Source organism: Cygnus olor, chromosome 7, assembly GCF_009769625.2.
Source record: "Cygnus olor isolate bCygOlo1 chromosome 7, bCygOlo1.pri.v2, whole genome shotgun sequence".
Lineage (NCBI taxonomy): Eukaryota > Metazoa > Chordata > Aves > Anseriformes > Anatidae > Cygnus > Cygnus olor.
In genome coordinates, this window is record NC_049175.1 from 31,347,465 (window position 1) to 31,368,463 (window position 20,999).

The 20,999-nt window shown below is 35.6% G+C and overlaps 1 protein-coding gene across 1 annotated transcript in view; it reads right to left on the minus strand.

Moving 5' to 3' along the window:
- Positions 1-761: 761 nt before the first annotated feature.
- Positions 762-20,999, minus strand: part of RAB11FIP2 (RAB11 family interacting protein 2) — a 35,667-nt gene continuing 15,429 nt past the window's right edge. Inside the window, exons 4-5 of the mRNA XM_040563759.1 lie at positions 9,171-9,216; positions 762-5,407 (exon numbers count right to left, since the gene is read on the minus strand). Coding sequence (XP_040419693.1) covers positions 5,180-5,407; positions 9,171-9,216 — 274 coding nt within the window. The 3' untranslated portion in view covers positions 762-5,179. The remainder of the gene's footprint in view (positions 5,408-9,170; positions 9,217-20,999) is intronic.

Consider the following 20,999-nt stretch of genomic DNA (forward strand, 5'->3'; position numbering starts at 1 on the left):
TGGATAACTGAAAAAGAAAACCCCTTTAGAAGCCTCCTATCAAGTCCCCAAAGTGGTTCAGTGTAGGACCTGGTCGTGCAGCTAGTTAACGGCAAGGAAAGGAAACACATTCAAATGAATTTCAAGCCTCCTCATATGACTGAGTGAACTACTCATAAAATTCTTCTCCTCTGAGCCAGGACTACCCTTCTTATCTCCTTAGAAGCCAAGGAACTACAAATGTGCAGGGACAGGCTTTGCTGTCTTGCTGCCTCTAGGAAGAAGAAAAGAAGACATGCAGAAGCTCTCAGGAGCACTAAAAAAGTATCTGTGGGGCAAGGAGAAGATGTGAATTTTCTGCCATTCTGGCTGGGTTCTACTCAGTCAAGCAGAGTAACAAAATCTGCAGTTTGTCCTCATGCTAGATGCAACTCTGAACTGCAGGGCCAAAGACCTAGCAATGCTCACACAACCAGAGAATCAGAGGAACGGTGCATTTGAAAGAACTGCAGCTGTCATATAAAAAGACATACATTTTAGCGCATTAAGAACATGCCCCTTTTTCCCCCCCAGTTGGAAGATTTGGACACTACTGAAGGGATCTCCTACAACAGCTACCCTGCATTTACCTTGCATGTAGAACTGTCCTTAAGGAACTAGCCCTCCCTGTGACTTGCGAGTTTAAAATGTTGGTCCTAACAAACACGTATTTAAGTGGGGCTTAGAAGTTACATGCTTTGCATAACACAGATTAATATCACAATTCAAGGAATACCGTGGTAGTGCATCATGGTGCTTTATTAGTGTTAGACATGCAATTTTTTTTTTTTTTTAATGGACAGAAATTAAAATATTAAGATAACATTTAAATCAAATTAAAGGAGCAGAAGTTGCAATAATGAAACAAAAATAAAGTTTTTCATGCATTCTAAGTTTATAGTTCTCACATGTGCATATAGTTGTGATTCTGTACCATTATTAAATTTAGACAAAGTACCATTGATTGCACGAGACAAAAATCAACCTTCAAGTTATAGGTAATGCTCATATCTTTTATCAACTTCCTGTATAACCTGGATCTTCAGCTTTTTATAGCACATTGTAATAATACAAGACATCTGGAAGCTTCTAAGATGAATAGGAATGGCTCTATCACTTGTAATATGCAGTGGCTTCTTCAATGTATAAATTGTGAAAGATAAAGCAAATGCCCACTATGCTTTAGAAGACCATGACTTTTTCAACAGAAACAAATCTTAAAATCCTTCATAAACAGATTAAAGTGCTACCTATTGCATATCAAATACTTCCAGTGCCTGTATCTAGATTTAGAAGTTATAAATCCCTGAAAATAGGGTTTCATTCTCAAAGTGCTGACAGACCCTTAAATCTAGCATCATGAATACAGCAGCACTATAATCCTTCACCACGGACTTCAAAGAGAGGAAGTTAGTCAACATGCTTTAAATATCGCCATTTGAAAATCATACAGCTAACGCCTCTATCGTATCTACAACAGTAATGGATACGTAAACAGCAAAAAAGCAGGAGCTTACTTTACATACTTGATACAATAATTTCTCTTTAAAGCTGGAAGTGTAAATAAACCTCCAGTGCAGCAGTAAACATATTAAGACAACAGTTCTGTTTGTTTTAAGATGCTTCTAAGAAAGGGCATCCTGTACAGAAAGAACTGCACACTAGTACCTAAGGAGCGTGAGTTTCATTAGGTCCCCACATCATGAAACCTTTCTAAATGCAAGGCAACATTTTCACAGCTGGAAAATTACAAATAGTTCTTGATACACAGCCAACAGCAATAAATGTAGTTATGTATAATCTAAGGAGAATGCTACATTCATTAGTAGGTGGAAAACCAAGCTAAACATAAAATACAGCAGCAAGAGGTAACATACATAAATATTAAACATCCTTCTTGAAGAGCAGAAAGTTTTGTTACTTGCAAAATTAAAATATGGCCTTTGTATTTGTTCTTTAAGTAAAGTACATCGCTATGAGCAGAGCTGTTTTGAAGGAGAATTTCCAAGTACATTGTGTGCATGGATGAACTTTTATGCTAATTTTTGGCAGAAGAGATCGAAATAATGTAGAGATATCCAAAATTTTCATCCCTACAAGTGTAAAGGGCAAGAAAAACTAATTGTAAGTGGCGAGTTATTACAATTATTAAATGATCAGCAAGAAAATTTACAATTTTATCATACAGGAGAAACAAATTTTTTTTTCTTCAACATATACATTACTCACTATGAAGTATTTTCATTTGAAAGTTGCATTGTTCATCAAACACAGGTGGGGTGAAGACGCTTTTCAAAAATAATCTCAAAACATAGAAAAATATTAAAATTTGCTTTCTAAACAGAAAATTACACGTGTGCAATCCTTCTGGAATTGCTCCAAAGTAGCTTATATCTTTAGTCATAAAAACTCCATAAAATATTTTCAGAGTTGTAAATGTCCCATTCTGCCTCTTTTGGTATCTTTACCTTTTCCTAAATTGCATTTGTCGTTCTCCTCTCTTTCTTGACTAACAAAAGGTGCTTTTATTCACTTATAGATCAGATAAAGACCTGATAGCACATTCAAAGCCTCACTAGATTTCTTCACTAATGCACAAAAATTGATCTTTTCGCTACCTTTAATCTGCTTATCATTCCTGGTATGCAAATATGTCAAATGATGTGCTTTTAGTCAATTATGCAGTTTGATATTCTACATTTACATTCTAAAAGAAGTGATTTCAGAGGTGCTAAATATAGTAGAGTTTCATTTTAATAATTATAAGTTGGCTTGCAAGTAAAAAGTCATTGGAGCATATTCTCTGGTTAGTTTACTTGTTAAACCCCATCGATGTGTATGGTTTAATCATCACGGATAGTACAGATCGTCTCATAGCGTACCAGTTAGTTTTAATATGTCTTGAATTCAGAACAACTGCACAACAATTCCCCATTTACAATATGAGAGAACCACTTGCCTCAGCCAAACATTCAAAAATGTTCAAGAACTTTTATGGAAATACTGAGTAACTGAAATACATCTTGGTGTAATTAGGAAATTAAAATCTAATTGAGTGCAAAATCTAACTTCCAACAGTAAACGTACCATAACTTAGTACATAACCTTTGGCACTTTGAATATATTACAACAAATCTACAGTCATTTAGACCTTGAGTGGGTCAAAAGAACATTCATATGGTTTATGAGGTACAGAACTTGATAAATCCTTCAGTTGTCAAAAGAGAAATTACTTGAAGTTGGCCTCTTTCTTTGTCCCAAATGTCTAAATGCACTACAACTGGTAGGGCTTGACTGGAATTGCTGAGGCTCCATGCAAGCAAAATGACCTACCCTAGTGGATCCCAACGCAGGGCTGAGAATACTCAAACTGCATTAATGTTAGCACTGGGGGATGGGAGGCAGTTCCTAAAAATGGAAGAAAACGAAAAGAACAAAGACGAAAAGAAGAAGAAAAAAAAAGGATAAAAAAGGAAGAAAACGAAATCTGGGAACAATTGTAACACAGAAATTTTGTCTAAGAAGAATAATTCTGTGCTGTCATAGAAAACTAACATTGTCAAAAGCATTAAGAGAGCAGAACTTTTTCAGCTTTTCCAGATGACAGTTAATCAAGATATTACCAATCTTTGCAGATTTAAAAATGAAAATATAGATCTTTTACATCTGAAAAACAAAAACAAAAACAAAAACAAACCAAAAACCAGCTATTACTTGATGATACAAGAAAACAGATCAGGTGTAGAAAGAGGAAGAAAAGACAGTCATTCCTTCCAAATCCAAATCTAAAATGTTCCCTGTATTTTTTTAATACCTTCTTACTGTTTCACAGCAAGAGACTGAGATGTTTATAAAGGAAATTAAAATTAAAATCTACTTATGTTAATATTGTGAGGATTCTTCTCCTACAGTATTTTCCCATTATAAGTTCATCACGATATTTTGCCAATTTATTGAATAACAGATATCCTTTTCATATGTCATCTTACAAACAATTATTAAATGATCTGGAAGACTTTCATTACATTCTTCTTTCATTTACCTCAATGAAAACTGACTTTTAAAAGTACTTACAAGGAATACAGATCTTTTTTTTTTCTTCTTTTTTTCCAAATGATAACCCTCTCTAAGTACTCTAGACGTGTTTCAGCAACACGGCCTAATTCTAAAGGCATATACTTTGTTGCCTTAAGTTAAAAAACCCGAAGAGACATATATCATGTAAAACTCAACCTTAAATTGAGTTGGTTATATACTTGCAGAATTATCATGTCTATTTAAGTCAGTCTGTTCATTTCTCCTATATTTTTACTGTAGCAGACTGACTGAACAAAGTATTCTTATCTTATTCCATACTTTTCTCCCATCCTATTTCTGACTCTATTAACACTGCTCAAAGTACTTTAACATATAAAAAGGCATGCAATAACTTCATACAAAAAGATCCTCAAAATAATCCTGTCATGAGCTCACTACCAAAGTTCAATCATTATACACAAAATTCAGCATTTAAGTGTAAAATAACTGATTCCAGCATGTGCCATTACTGAAATGGCATGATATTTTTTACATTGTCATACAAAAAGCACACTGTATACAGTACAGCATTTACTCTGCAAAGATTGTGCATCACTGTTTTCTTCTAGCATGTGTAGAACGAACTGCATTCCATTGCAACAAGTCACATTTCGATTTAGTAAAGCATACTACACTGGCTTGAAAACAGTGGTTTTGATGGCATGCTGTAATATCAGAATTGATATATTTGCATAAAACCAATAATCGGTCGAGAAAACATTCAAAACAGCACAGACTATTCCAGCTGAAACTGCCACACAGTGAACACTAAGCCATCATATAAAACTGCATGGACATACTTCATGTGCATTATTTACTCTACTGTAAGTATGGTGTAGCTAAAGGTATTTTCAAGAAAAAAAAAAGTATGTAGCTAATCCAACAAAACATTACTTTTGGCAGTCCCTGCTAGTGTTTGGAGTAAAAAAAACAATAAAATAAAACAAACAAAAACATGCCATAGTTCTGTCTCCCAATTCCTGGAATTTCTTAGGACAAAAGGAATGAAAAGAAGTCAAAATGTTGAAGTGTTATTTCCTTCCACTAACGTATTCAGCAGGAAGTACCATCAAGGGTCACTATCTTAGCTTTTGGAAAATTTGCCAGCTTTTCGAGAAGGTTCATATGGCACTCTGAGAATGCTAGGTGTTTCTTCCATTACTCGTACAAGAAGATTATCAATGTAATCCTCCAGTTCACGAATATGGGTGTCCTTCTTCTTAAGTTGCTCTTTATGTTTTACCAGCTCCTGCAAAACCTCTTCATAGGTAAGGTTACGGTATCCTGCAGTGGCATCAAAAGGATTTACATCCTACAGAAAAGTTAAAAACAAAACAAAACAAAACAAAAACAAACAAACAAACAAAAAAAACAGATTTTATTAAACAGCTCATTGATCTGAACAAATTGTTAAGTTTTCATGTATTTCCCACATACATGTCTTAACAGAAACCACTTTTCTTCTACAATATACCTCCATTTGCTCTAGAGCTTTTCCCTCCAATAACTGCACTGGAGCAAACAGCTGGAGACATGTTGCTCAGTTTGAAATGTTTCCCCCCACTGTAACGTCAGCAAAAAATGTTGTTCTCAGAAAGACGTATCCATGGCTTGTGAACATCTGAGCAGTAACCCTAAGAAAGGTTAGCAGGTCCATTTTGGAAACCGACTACATGGTAACATTAATAATAATAGAAAAAGAGAAAGAGCCCTGAGAATTCAAGCCCAACCATAACGTTCTTGAGTTCTTGCCTTTTGAGAATATTATAGCAAAACATTTACTTAGCTTTAAATGACATCAGCCCTCATCTGTCTTTCATATTCTATTTTTAGTCATCAGTGGCTTGCCAGACCTTGGCCTCTGAATCATACATTACAACTTCCAATTTTAAATTTCAGGTGAAGTTAAAAGGCTGCATCTCATTTGCACCAGAGCACTTAAGGCAGAAATGTGTACTACTAAAAGATCTGTCTTGCTTCCTTCAAAGCAGGAGGGGAACAGAATTAAACAGCAAAGGAAACAGAGGTGTTTCAGTAATGACATCTGCTGACTCAGTAAATACAGGTACTAGCAGAGATGGACAAATTAGTCCCTGTAACAAAGGGCAACACGCGATCCAAAACACTACACACTCGAGTGTCTTATTCTGTGTCAAGAAGAAATAGCTGTGACCTTAAGGAACCAGATTAGGAAACATTTGTAAATGGATAAATGAGAAAGAGATTCTGAGAGTCAGTTCATAAAGGTATTAGCACCATGAGACGTGAAAAACAGTAAGTTTTCTCTGATTCAGAAACAGAAAAAAATCAAAGCTAGGGAACCTCTAAGTATAATCATCTAACCTCTCAAATCCTGAACTACCAGGGCAGCAGATGAACACAAGATAGCTTTTGTTTACAGTAGAAACTCCTCATTAAAAATGATAAAGCATGCACAGCTAGGTAGCACAGCACATAATCAAGTGTTCAGACACAAGTGTTCTGCTTCGTTCCTTTTCTTCCCATACAGCTCCATATTTACACATTGGCATATGTCAAATCATTAAAACATGCAGGTGGTCAAAGTTTCCAAATAAACCTAATTAGAAGTGATGGTGTACTGCAAATAGGTTGAAGTACGACAGATCAATCAGCCTCTCTACATCAATTATATTCTAATAGCAGCTCCTGAAATTACGTGCTTTTAAAGATTTCTCACTACATTTGAGATATTTAATGTCACGTTTATGTACTTGTATTTAGTATCTTAAACTTACGTTATCAAGTTGCAGCGTTTTACAGGATCAATAATTCCCAGGTTATAAAAATGTCTACCTTGATGAAATTTATATATTGGTTAGTAATTGATTTCCAACATGTATAGAAGAGAAAATAGCTTCACTTTGTGGTTGTTAGATTTTTAACACATTTTCTTCCACAAGAAGGAAGCTAAATCTTATCTTTACAGAATTATTTTTTTAAAAAACATTGAAAAATACATTAAGACTTTGATGTCTAAAATATAGGGTTTGCTTCATTTTCTGATTTGGCAAAGGAACTGGAATGAAGATGCAATTATGTTTTTAATTATTATATAAAGTTTACTGGAAAACTGTGTGTAATACATATGCTTTAAAGATGTGTTGCCATACACATGCTCTACACAGATCTTTTGAGTGAATAACTTATCACATTAAATATACAAGAAAATTCTAAAATGCCTTTAGTACTTAGAAATAAATATTGTTAAAATTAGGAAGATTTTAGATGTTCAGTTTGAACAATTTAGTAACACAAATATATAAGAAGCAACTATATCCTTACAAAAACAGCTACTAGAAATTTAATTCAAAATATTAGTCTTCTAATAAAGTACTTTTAAAAAAGATTTTAAATAACAGGCTATGCAAAGAAGGATTGCCTCAGCTACAAATTCCTACTGGGGCGCAAACGGACATCCAGAGGAGATGGAGGAAGTGGAGTCAGATAAAACAAAGGCCTGGCAATCTCTGATCATCTCTTTATTGTTTTAATGAGGAATTCTGCTCTGGGAATATCATCTAAGCTACTTTCACATCTTTTGTCCTACTTACTTCATCTTCCTTTCAGTTCTTAATTAGGCCTTAAAGAGCTCACACTGCCCTTTCAACTGGCTACTGCTCCCATTCAAGCACTGCTTTCAGAGACAGGTGTTGGCACCAGAGTAGAAGACATACAAACATAATTACTAGATGTGATGCACAAGGAAGAAATATAATAACTTGGTGAGGGCTATTATTGCAGAACCTAATAATAAATTACTTCAAACACCTTAGAAAGCAATCCTGAACATTTTAAAAAAAACAAATGGTTTCATTCAAAACTATGGTTGAAATATAGCTTCTTCTCTCCTAATTTGTATTTTGTATTAGATGAGCATCACCTCATAATCCTGCAACTGACATTTAGGATAGCTGCTACTCCAAAAGAAAAATCATCAAGGATTTCTTTTACCACCTTTAAATCCTTTAAATAAAACAATTCACATATTATTTCTTAAAAGAATTATAATGATGCTTTTACCAGCAATAAATTACATGATTTGCAGTAGTACACTTGCAAGCACACAGAAACTGTAATTATGGTTACTTCACAGACAATAGCTGCAAAGTTAAATCAATTTTTTTGATGTTGTTTTTTGACAGAGATTAAGTAACTGCCTGGTAGCATTCAGTTTACTATCTGATCAAAGGCAGCATTCATATACTCTGACATCTCCCACCGGTTACTTACATTATGAAAACTTGGGTGTTTATAATAACATCAAATATTATTACAAGTCATTTCCATAAAGCAGCAAAAAACAAACAGTACAAAGTCATACTTCCTTGTAAAATTTGTTTTCTATATATTTTAAAGATTGAAAACAAACCCACGTTTAAAGATTTGATCTATTCACAGAACAAATTCTAGTAAGACCACATTTTCTTGCAAACAAAGACATTGTACAATAAATCCATGGATTTTGTTTCGTCTTTTCTTTCTTAGTACACATTTTTAGATACCTTTAGAGTCAAAAGAGTATTTTGAATAATAACTTCTAGTACATCTATTTTTAGTGTTTTCTGTGAGGCTGTTTATTTATTATTTGTGCTATTAATCCTGCCACGTATCAGTTCATTTCTTCCATTTGGATTGGCCACCTACAAATGGTCCTCAGGTCTCAGACTTTAGTGATAGGAAACACCTGCCAGGCCAGCTAATGCCTTGCTGCCTAATACAGGGTTACTCACCTGACTACACTTCTCTAGAGCTCTCTGAAATACCCCAGTGTTGTTTTTTTTCACTCTGTGCGTAAAAATCTAATTATCCCTTTCTTCTCTACATCGTAACACCAGAAGTTATCCAAATATTTTGCACATTTCCAAGTTTATTTTAGGCCTCTAATTTTCCAATTAGATCTGGAAACATCAATCAAAGGCAAGGAGAAAACAAACAAACAAAGAAAACATAAGCATTTCCTTATAAGAGGTTCACTAAGAATAATAGCTCATATTGTGTTGGGCACCAATTAGTCGGTATTTGCCAATGGTTTTCCATAACACTTCATAACTCACCATTGTTTTCCTGAGGTCCTCATTGCCAGAAGGATTCGTATTAAAACTGTGGGGAAAACAAACAAACAACTATTAAAGGTCCATTTATCTGAACAAAACTTCTACCAGAAACTACTAGTAAACTAGTTGTATTAGGTGTACAAAGTATTTATGATGATTTATTTACCTGATTTGTGAAACTTATTATAATTAGGACAGTATTCAAAGTTAATGGAAAATTTTGTTCACAATTTTTCCTTTCCTTCTGGTCATAAAATTAGAGTAAGCAATGCTAAGATATTACAGATTGGGCTTCACTAGCTCTTTGATTATTTCAAGACTTACCTCAAGCTTCTAAGCAAAAAAAGAGAGATACTTTAAATGAAATATTCTCGAAATAGGTCCCTGGGATGAGGTTGTTAAAAAAAAAAAAAAAGACTAATGTGTATTGCCGGTTTTCACTGCAGCTGCCAGAGGAGAAAGGCCCTTCAGAAATTCCACTGAGGTCAACAGGTTAAGTTAGAGCTGAAAAGCTATCTTGTATTAATAATATTTATTTTACATATAAAATTGAGTAAATAAGCTATTATTTTGTAAACGTAGAGATTATCTCACACATCCAGAAGGCAAAGCTATTTCACAATTTTGTTGTGTTGAGATGCTTTTCTTCCTCCTTTTTTCTTCCTCAACTACAAAAGGGCAGTAGATATTGATAAAAGCAGCCATTGTCAAAGTGTCAGACCCAAGAATCAGTCCACTGTTCTCACGGGTTGATGTAATTATTTGCAAATGTCTTCAAAAATCAATGCTTGCTATAGCAAGTTTCAAGAGAAACTAAGAGAAACCGTGCTCAGAATTTGGATACAAGTCAGAATTTGGATATGACTCACTGATAATATTTACTTGGTAGCATCATAGTAGGCATCATTCCTTCACATCACAAAGACTACCATTTAGTCAGGTTGTACGTATTGTCTGTCAAGGGTAATGTCTGTTGACTGCTTCTAGAAAACAGATCTCTGTAGTTGGCTGCATTGAACTGGTAACAAGCTACTATGAATGCTACAAAAGCTTTTATAGACTTTAGATAGTAATGAGTTCATTTCTTTCCTATTTTTTTTTACACTAGAGAACCTCAATGGCCTAATACTAATGATTAGTTCTACAGTCAACAAGCTGGTACATGAATACAAATAAATTAGTAATAAAATACTGCAATCTTAGTCTCTGGTTGAAAGAGTAAGTCCAAAAATTACACAAGTAATTGTACACCTTTTTTATAATTTTAAATGTAGCTTAAAGGAAGGAATTTTGTGTCCATCACTCTTTGTTATCTGAATTTGGAAGCCATGTATTTCATGGTGTAAAAGTGGAAGAGACATAATACATAATAAAACAACAGTTTGTGTACTTTTTTGTTTCAAAAGTAGTCTTTTGCTCATAGAGAAGCCCAGTGAACCATCTGCCAGACTGAGGATATTAGATGAAGATTGGATTACATGACCAGTCACAACCAGAAATAAAAAGGTGTCTGAAGAATCAAGTTCTGGCTAATTCCCATTATACCTGTTTGTAACAGTGATCTGAAGCATTCTGCTGGAGTTTGCTGGAGAACGGTTTTGAATGAGGGGCCGCTTTCATCGGGTATTGTCTAACCAGCGAAAGGCAGGAACCCTCCCTCACGGCCTGCCTTTTAGTTGCACACTGATGTGTCAAACCCATGATGAACTTGCTTCATTCATGGCTGCCTTTTGTGATCCGAGCACAAAAAAAAATGAGTTAACTGAACTGGATCGAATTAGCTTGGTGAAAACCGAGAATGTCTCTATTTAATGAAGTGTGGCGTTAATTTGGGCTATCTTTCTTTTGGGACTGTTTCCTCATGTTAGACAAGATATAGAATAATGCAGCCCGACTGCTCAACTGAGCGACTTTCTGAAAGGTTAAAACAGCAAGATCTTTTACTGCACTGAATGACTTTATGGTTTCTGCGAAATAACTTCTGGGACTCTCTTTCATAGCAGCAGCTTAAAAGAAAAGGGGCAGTTCTGACTAGGAAAAGTTACATATGAAAATTAGAAATATAAATCACTGCCAATATGGACTAATTTTTTTTCAACTAAAAACGTCTCTCATTTCTCTAACATTGCAATTACAAAAGAGTACATCTGCCTATTTCACGTGAAGTAATTTGAATACCCCTGCAGAAAAAAACGAAAAACTATTAAATGCAATATTCACCAATAAAACCCAAATCCCATGAATACTCATATTTTAGAGAGATATTTGGAAATATACTGCTTCTCAGTGAAGCAGGAAGAAACAGGTGCTGAGATTGCGTCTAACATTTTCAAATCAGATTGCCTAACTAACTGACTTGGGAGCTCCGTGGCCTCACCGAGCCTCACTGGGTTTCCTGCCAGCTCTTCCAGCCCGAGGTGAACATGAGCAGTTGCAGACTCTCCCAGCTGCACCCATAATTCACTGTACAAGAACCTTTTAATACCTTGAAAGAGCATACTGTAAAATTATGAATGCATACAGCCGGGGGAGTTGCAGATATTGTGCACTGAAATTAACAAGAGCATTTAGTTTTGCATTTAAATTTCATCACAATAATACACAACCCTTCAGTTATCATCCTACTTGATCGCTTGATTGCTCATAACAGATTACAGAAAACACACCTCTAGGACTACAGCCCATGCATTGCACAATGATCATAACCATCCTTCAAGCAACTCTTTTCTCAACTCCGTAAGAGCATTCCAAAAGTATTGATCTAAGCAATAATATGAAATCGTGTCATTTTTTACTGCGTTACCATCTCAGCACATAGGCAAGTTATAGTCCTGTCTCTTTTTTTTCCCCCAGGGCTTGATAGATTTGCAGAGAACTTTTGCTATGGAAAAGTTTAGGAGCAAAAAGCTTGGGAAAAAAAAATGTTTTTAGAATGCAGTTCACTGTAAAAAGTGACTAAAAAAATGGCATGCTGACTATAACTACTTTCTCAATTATGTCCAAGCTAAACCTGCTCTGTTTATAAGTAAAAAGATGTTTCTTTCCTAACAAATGGATTTTCTGCCAACTCCCCTGAGAACTGAAGTCAGACTGGGTTTCTCTGGCTCATGCATCAACATTAGCACTGTGTGTACCTCCCAGGTGTTACATCTGATTCTGATGCCTGCTTATTGCATGTACCTTCCAGCCTACACAGACTGGCCTGACTGCTCCTTGTTCCTGTTTCCTTCATCATCTCAAGGAATGGAGTCATCTTCTACCTCTTCTGCTCATCCAGACAGGCTGAGAAGCCTCCCTCTCCATGTCAGGGTCACATTGCAGGTCCCACAGCAATTGGTATCAGGAGGTCCATAGATCTTCTCTTACAGCTAATAAACTTTCACTATCTGATCACCTTTAAGAAATGTAGGAACTAGTAAAAGAAGGCAAATCACATTGGCAGGACCGAGGAAGAAGGCACAGATTCAAGATCGGCTGCAGTAAAATCGAGAAGGTGACTGACCAAGCATGCCACCCAGCTTCCACATCCCCTCTAGCCACCAGCAGTACAGTAGTCTCATTCAATCTAGCCCAGAAATTCATCATGCCCCCATTTCACTCCTCTGGGAATTCAATTATTTGCCTTAGGAGTTACTTTATATCAGATATTTTCACCACATTAAATCATATCCATTATTTTATTACAACTTTGTCTTTATATGTTTACTGAACAGTAAAGCTTGCTAGAATTTCTGTGTTTTATTAGCTTAGATTTCAGTTTAGGTACATGAGATGAGAATCCTTCCCTACTGCCATGTTGCTGGGGGGAGAAAAAAGATGAAAAATAAATATGGTATAAAATGATAATGGTGACAGACATACGTAAGTCTGATTCTAAGTTTTGGATGACTACATCATAATCATAACAAGCATATTATTTTGTACTTTCTTGCTATTTTCCTTAAATGCATTTTGTTAGAATCACATGAAACTCTCATGCTTCCTTCCTAACACCTCCCCTTTATGAGGCATAAATAGTTTCATAGTTGCATTCCTGGCTGATTATTTGCAGTTTAGGTAGGAACTTCAGTGGAAACATTCCAGGAACGATGTGAAGGAGGCACTCCTCCAGCACTATCAAGGTGAAGCACTGCAAGAAGAGGAGCCGCCCACTGCTGAGCCTTCCCTGAGCTCTGTGCTGGTATAGCACTGTCTGGGTTATCTATTGTTAAGATTAAATGTACCTTGAGTTGAAGATTTATCACAAGCTCAAGTTTATAATTGGAGTTTTTAATTTTGTCTTCTGAAGTTTAATGGTAGTTAAAAATTCAAACATTAGGACTAGTGGTTGCTTAAATATTTAGCTTCTAAATGTCTAGAAATTAAAACCATGCTTATTTTTTTTTCCCTATAACTGATTTAAACATTTTAGTGCCTGGACCATTTACTCCAACAACATAATGAATGGGAATCAGACTCCTAAATTATGCTGTATGGAAATCATATTTTCCTAAGGAGCAAAAGCTTTTTACTTATCTTTTGTTAACCATATTAGTTATATGATCACTGCTTTGTATACTATTAGAAATTAAAACTAGGATACTTACATTAATATTTAATACTCAAAGTATTGAAGTATTATATATGAAAGTATTTCATATATTGTAAAATATCCATTGTATCAATGTGTTCAGTGTGAGCTTTCAGTTTTATTTAATTCAGAACATCTCTGTACAGGTAATTAGCAAAACTCTACTATGGTCATTTTCCGTTAGTCTAAAAATTATTCTTCTTCCTATTTACTTGGTCTTTGTCCTGTTGCTTATTTTTCTTTGGATTATCACAACACACATACCAGCAACTTGAAATGCTAAGATACAGTTTAAGTTATTACCAATGTACTAGAAAAAACAAAAGAAATGAATAAAATCAGACACAGTTAATGAAATTCAGAAACTGAGTTTTCCATAGAATATTATTAGCCTGCTGTGTCTGGCAATGCAGACATCACTTTAGACTCTGAAAAGGAATGACTGTCACGTCTGGCAATTAAGCAAGCATATTGCCATTTCTTTCCCAATCAGATTCTGGGGAACATCACTTAAGACACTTTGCTATATAAATTGTCCTGCTGTCGAGCCATGCTCCGAAGCCTTCTGGAGTTTGTGTAACCCCAGGAGGACACACAAAGAGCATCAGTTTTTGTTACGATCGCTCCATTTTCTTAATATTGCTAAGAAGACTCATGCCAAGAGTTAACTGGACCAAAAATCACAAACTTTGAACGCAAGACGCATTTTTATTGCAAACCATTTGTTCCCAATCTACATATTCTTTACACAGACTCCTTTGGAAATGACCTGTTCATGAGCAGACTGTTGCACTCTGTGGAGCCCTTCTGATAGCAGAAGGCTCCATGAAGATAAAGGAGATACAGGCTCAGAGTGCAGTCCTTGATAATGGTCCTGAACAAAATGCACTTCAAGGAAGCAACCTTTTCTCTGGTATCTCTCTTTATATATATACATATATCAATCAAATGTAGAGCAGTAAAAACACTACAACGCAACTATACAGTAGCACAGAAGCTTTCAATTATAAAACTTGAATAATTTAACAAAAAATAATTGCTACATACTCTTGTAAGGGAGAGTTATACTAAATTTATTATGGCTAGCTATGCTAAAGAACCTGAGACAGAAGTGAAGCACAGCCTACAGTGTTTGACTTTCCTCAATGACTGCACCAAATAAACTGTTTGTAAAGACTAACAGCAACTCAAGATATGACAATCCTTAAACAACACAGCCTCAGCACTTTGAAAATTGCATTGTTTTGCCTGAAATGACACATATTTTTGAAAGTGTTTTGTTGGTGGTGTTTTTGATGCTTTAAATAAAGGATACAAGAGCACAACTACATGATGTAGTCATTCACATATCTGTAAGAAAACTAAGAAGCAGATATAAAAGTGCTAAGGTGGATCCCTAATTTATGCGTATGTATAAACAACTTCATTTGGAAAACAGACATGAATTGGGATCCACAACAGGCTGTGGCTGGTTTTGAGGCATCCAACACTGCTGGAGACAGATGGAGGGAACTGGAGGCATGCAGAGCTGCACTTGTGAGCTCTATCTGATGGGTAGCCTTCTCCTTCCAAAAATGTTAGTATCTTTCAATAATGGACCTTGTATTTGCCCAAAGCTGGACACATTACTCATGTAAATTCATTCATTAGTCAGGTCTTACAAGGTATCTAAACCCAAATTGATCTTAAGCAGCGTACTCAACCAAATATTAATGCAAGTTTTGGAAACAAACAACAGTTTAATATAAAAAAGTTAATATTTTTAAGCGTTCAAATGTTTCTGCTTTTATTAGGCAGCTGTGCTATGGCTAAAAAACTCACGAATTTTTATCCACAAGAGACCATTAAAGATCCTCTGTAATAAAGGTTGTGCCAGCACCTCTACTAGGAGACCCTACTTATATGGATCTGTAGTCAACCAAAAAAAAATCACCAATAACCCTGAAGTAAAACTTTGCATTGAAAATTTGAGAATGATTTTTGAATGCTTTTATTAATAAAGAAACTGGATATAACTGTTCAATATTATTTTATAGCAAACAGAACAGGCAGTGCATTCCCCCTTGGGACAGGTGATATGCATCAAAGCCTTTCAAAAAAGATTTCACATGGCCTAATGTGCACCAACAGTTAATGAAAGCTTAAAAAAAAATTGTCATTCTGCAGGAAGAACTTTTAAAACAGTGTTCCTAAACCTGACAACTAATAAGAAGTCATTGCTGGTAAAGAGTCTGTAGCAGAGTAATACTAAGTACTAATATTTCTAATTGTAGAAATAGTGATTAGTCTCTCTCCAGGAACCAATTGCTCCAACCCATCCTAGTAATGTCACAAATAATGTGATCATTGATTTGTGGCAGCTTTAGGAAATATTTCATTATTCTCTCATCACATGGTGTGATCTTTCTAAAGCAGATACTAACCGTCTTAGCAGGACAAACCAAGACTCCCTGCATGACTTCTCTTGGTTTCGTAGATTCTTGTTACCTCTCATATACCTGTCTATTTAATATCTATAAATATATATCTATAATACTATTTGTTTTGTTGATCGAAGGATGTGCTACTGACAGCTTTGCCATCCTGAATTAACAAATATTAACAGTCTAGAAAATAATTAATGCACTGCCATAACCTATCAAAATTCTACCTAGCAATGATCACACAACTAGAAATACGTGTAGTCAAACTTCAATAGAGAACTGAAAAAACTTTCAGGAAGAGTAATGCAGTTGTGTGCTGTTCTTAAAACATGACATGCTAACACCAGCAGATGAAACAAAATTCTGAAAATAGTGCAGTTTACCCGATTTCATTTTTTGAATAAGCGAGACGTGCATGCTAAAATGTCTGAACAGACCTTATTGCTCTAGCAAGCACAGCTATAAACTCGTTAAAGATCAAATTTTCTAAACAGGGCACAGGAAAAAAAAAAGTGAGATGTATTGTGCACTGGAAAAGGATGCCATGCTTTGTAAGGGACTACATGGACATTACAACCATGTGCTCTGATCAGGTAGTTTCTGGGGTTCCATTTCCATGGAGCTGTGTCCAGTAACCATGCCCATCACATATAAGGGGCAAAGCTGAAACCATTTAGCAGTCATATAACTTTGATGTTCAAGTTATTGCACTAATAACTTATCTTCACTGTGGTTGGAGCTAACATATTTTACTTGACAAGTGCAGTTGATTGGTGCCAGGCACCTGCTCTACTAACCCGGCTCAATAAACTGACCCTGAAAGCCAGAGTAACGCATGATTTTGCAATAGCCTCTCTAATTAGTTGACAACCACACATAATATTAATATTTCCTAAAATTTAACATCAGCTGTTCCTTAGGCTCCAACTCACCAATAGCTTATGTTTATATAAGTGTTATTCATACTTTCTACTACATAAGATATAAGTTATGCTTCTTCCTCCACCACTATGCCACCTCCCACAGTTTTTAGAATATAGCACATTTAATGCTTGAACTTCAGATAAAGCACAAACAGTATGCAGCATAAGCTTCATCTTATTTTGTCGAAGTTTAACAACATTTAGGTTATGGAAGTGCTATTTTATAAATTGTTTGCATTTAATGCATCTCTATATGTGTATACATATATGTATATATACGTACACTTATATCGTATTCCAGACGTAGAGAACCATATACATATATCACACACAAACATATATTTTACATATAAATATACATACACACACTACATATAATGTTTCTTAGAAGGTTCATAGCTATCAACCCAGTTTCTGAGATCTGGAATTTGATCAGTCTAGTAACAACCTGTCAGCTTTAAATATTGGACTATTTGTTTCCCTGTGTCCATTGCCTAAGATCTTGTTAATTACCTAAACTCTCTTTCTGTAGGTCTTGTTAATTACCCGTCTCCTGTCTCACAGGACCTTGTTAATAACTTGTACAATCTCTCTAAAAAGGTCCTAATAACACATTAAAATTAAAGATGCTTTTCTCTTAGCACTTGTCAAGTGGTGTAAATTGAGAAATTTTCACATCATTTTATTAGCCTACTGTAGTGTATTTTCCTAAACACAAACAATTTCAGAGAAATGATGCATAAGGTTTGGTCACTGCACAATAAAAAATCTTTGTTTTCAGGGATTACTGTCAATTTCTTTAACTGTGTTCAATACAAAATCCACGTGGCTACTGACTGCAAATTAACCTCTTGAGAGCCACAACAACAGAAGTAATTGTTAAGAATGAATGCATTTAAAGATAATAATAGGCAAACCCTTCAAAGCAGTGGATGAAGAAATACGAAGACAAATCTATTATTGCTAAATGCTAACTAAAAATACTAGAACATGTTGCGTGCTTCATTGGCTACATAAGTGGTTTGGAACTAATGAATTTTGTAATATTTACAAAAGGCATTTCTTCTTTCACGAGGAGACTGCACCATTTTGAAATTGTCAGGAAAACAGCTCATAAATATCTACATTATGCTTGCACCAGACAATAAAAAAATAAATGTGACACTACAAACCCTAACAAATACTAATGGATCCACACAGCATTTGGAAGAGGTAACAAAGCCCCACTTAACAGATAATGCAGAAAGAAGACTAAGTCATTTTCCCAAAACCACAGAAAAAGCCTTTGCCAGAGCTCAGATTAATAGAAAGTACGGGTCCTTATTTTGTGATTTCCTGGCAACTCATTTTCTACAAGAAAAAAAAAAAGTAGATTTTATTTTGCTGTTTCAAAATACTTCTTAATCCTTCTTGAAATAACAATAAATAATAGTAATAACAATAAATTGTAACTTTAAATAATCCTGGTACACTTTTTGCTTTTAGGTAAAAAAAAATGTATGTATACATATATCCTGCAACTGTTGTCGAACCAACCACATCTACATTTTCTGTATCAGCAGCTAAGACACTCATGGAAAATGTATTTATCTTCATTCTTTTAATTAGTAAATAACAGGAATTACTGACAGAGCATGAATACAGCCAGTTAGCACTACATAACTGGTTGGGGTAAGCTCTGCTCAGCAACTCCCCCAGCCCCTAGCCAGCACTGCTGTTATGAGCTGCTGTTCCACAGATCATTGTTGCTTAGTCAAGACTACCAAACCAAATTAATTAGGATGGACTTGAGGCCTGACCCCATTACCTTTAAAGACCTAGGATTAGGCCCATGGAGTATCTGTCACCCTTTTTCAGACCTGAAACAATGAAGGAATAGAGCGAGCGCACTGACTCTCTAAGCCTGTTCACTTTGCATGAAGCCAAAATCATCTCATGCTCCCTTTTACATGGAAAAGAGTTTGAAGATACTCCAAACACCTTGAGGGAAGCAATACAGAGTATATTATTATGAACTAAACCCTTTTTTTTTTTTTAATCAATTAAAATCACTGGCCAAGGAACATTAACCATATACACTGTGAAGTGTGGATATGACACTTGACTCAGGTAATATTTGGGTCATAACAATCATAATCTCTGTTACAGACAAAGTGGTCTTTGCCTTGAGATATCAAATTCTGACCTGGAGAAGCTATCAGAGCAGACACACAGCCCGTTCTGCCAGCTATGCACTGAGGACACTATTTCAGCTCTTTGCTCAAGGTACACGATTACCAAACCTGATAACGTCAGAAGTTAAATAATTTTCCCCTACTCGTTCCAAAGTATGTGTTTTACATTTCGTATCTAAGCAGGACAAACATTTTTCTGTTATGTCTGCTAAAGAAGACACTCAAGTAACAAACTGGAAGCCAGGTTCTGCACACTTTCACATCATGGGACAATTCACTGACTTCACGAGTAACGATGTAAGACTAGCAGTCTGCTTCGTTATACACTAATGCAAGCTGGAGGAACTAACTGAGAACGATAGCAGAAAGCAGATGATATCAAAACATCCTTCAAATATTCCTTGGGCCACCCACAACTTTGGCAACCACCACATCAGCATGACATGTAATTGTAACAGTCAATTTCTAGGTTATACTTTTCTGTCCAAAGCTGTGATGGCGAATCTAGAACTTCGGCACTGTCAGTAATAGAGCAACCCAACATTTAAACACAAATACATGACCCCGAGTGCCACTGCCAGTCTCTTGTAGATCCACTGGATTCTAACCTAAAATTTGTCACTTTGCTCATAAGAGGTTAATAGGCAAGGCAAAGCCAAATGTCAGTTCCTCTTAAAGCAGTTAAGCAAACTGATAATGATAAAAATAATAATTAAAATAGCAAATACACCTGAAACAAACAAGTGGCAGTAGGAGCCTCTAATGATGATGATTAAAAAGGTAAACTTATTCTTTTTTATAAAAGTGATGGCTGATGAAATGTTTGCTATTACAAAGACACTTGCTATAATGCTAACACGTAGACTATGTTATAGATCACAGCTATCAAGGGAGGCAAGAATGTGAAAAAAAGACAAAAGGATCAGGGAGAGATGAATCATTGAATCTAAATGAAAACAAAAGAGAAAGTAAGAGTATAAAGAGGCACAGATGTATAGAGGTATCCCCAAAATGAGACCCTCTTCAGTGTAAGGTAAACATATAGTGACAGTTCCTAAAGACTGGATTACACTCGTGAGGTTGTACAACCCCCTGAGATCTTGTTAACTGGGTGACAGAGGAGAAAGAAAAAAAAAACAAAAACCTCCTGTGGTCCTGTGGCTGACTGAGGTATAAATATATTTGCAAAGGTTTTTAATTTATCTATTTATGCACGTTTCAGTTCAAGGTTGGTTGGTTTGCTTGGTGGTTTGTGGGGTTTTTTTGGGGGGTGGGGGAAGGCGTATTGTGAGTGTGCGGCTTTGTTCAGTGTTCTTTTGTTTTCTTTTCTTCTGGTTTGCACCAGCTCCATTCTGGTCCCATGGCTGTAACGCACATCTTCCCGTGAGTTTCATCAGGCAGGAACCCATGAACACTCCATCATTCAAAGCAACGCACAGCTAGGTGGGGATAAATGGGAGATCCAAGTGCAAAGCAAACTCCTCATCCACACCAGAACACTGATTTTAGATACAGCTTACTAAACAGATACTGCCTGCCTTACTTGCAAAGATGGTATCCATCCAAAAGAGATTAATAGCGTGCTGAGTAAACAAAAAAAAACTCAAAATCTAAGTTGCCTGTGTATGCTTTCTGCATACCGAGTTTGTTACTCAACCTCAATTATTTCGTGCCCATAGATTTATACAGTTCTTTCTTCACAGTATTACTAATTCAAAAAATTAAAAATGGATTCTATT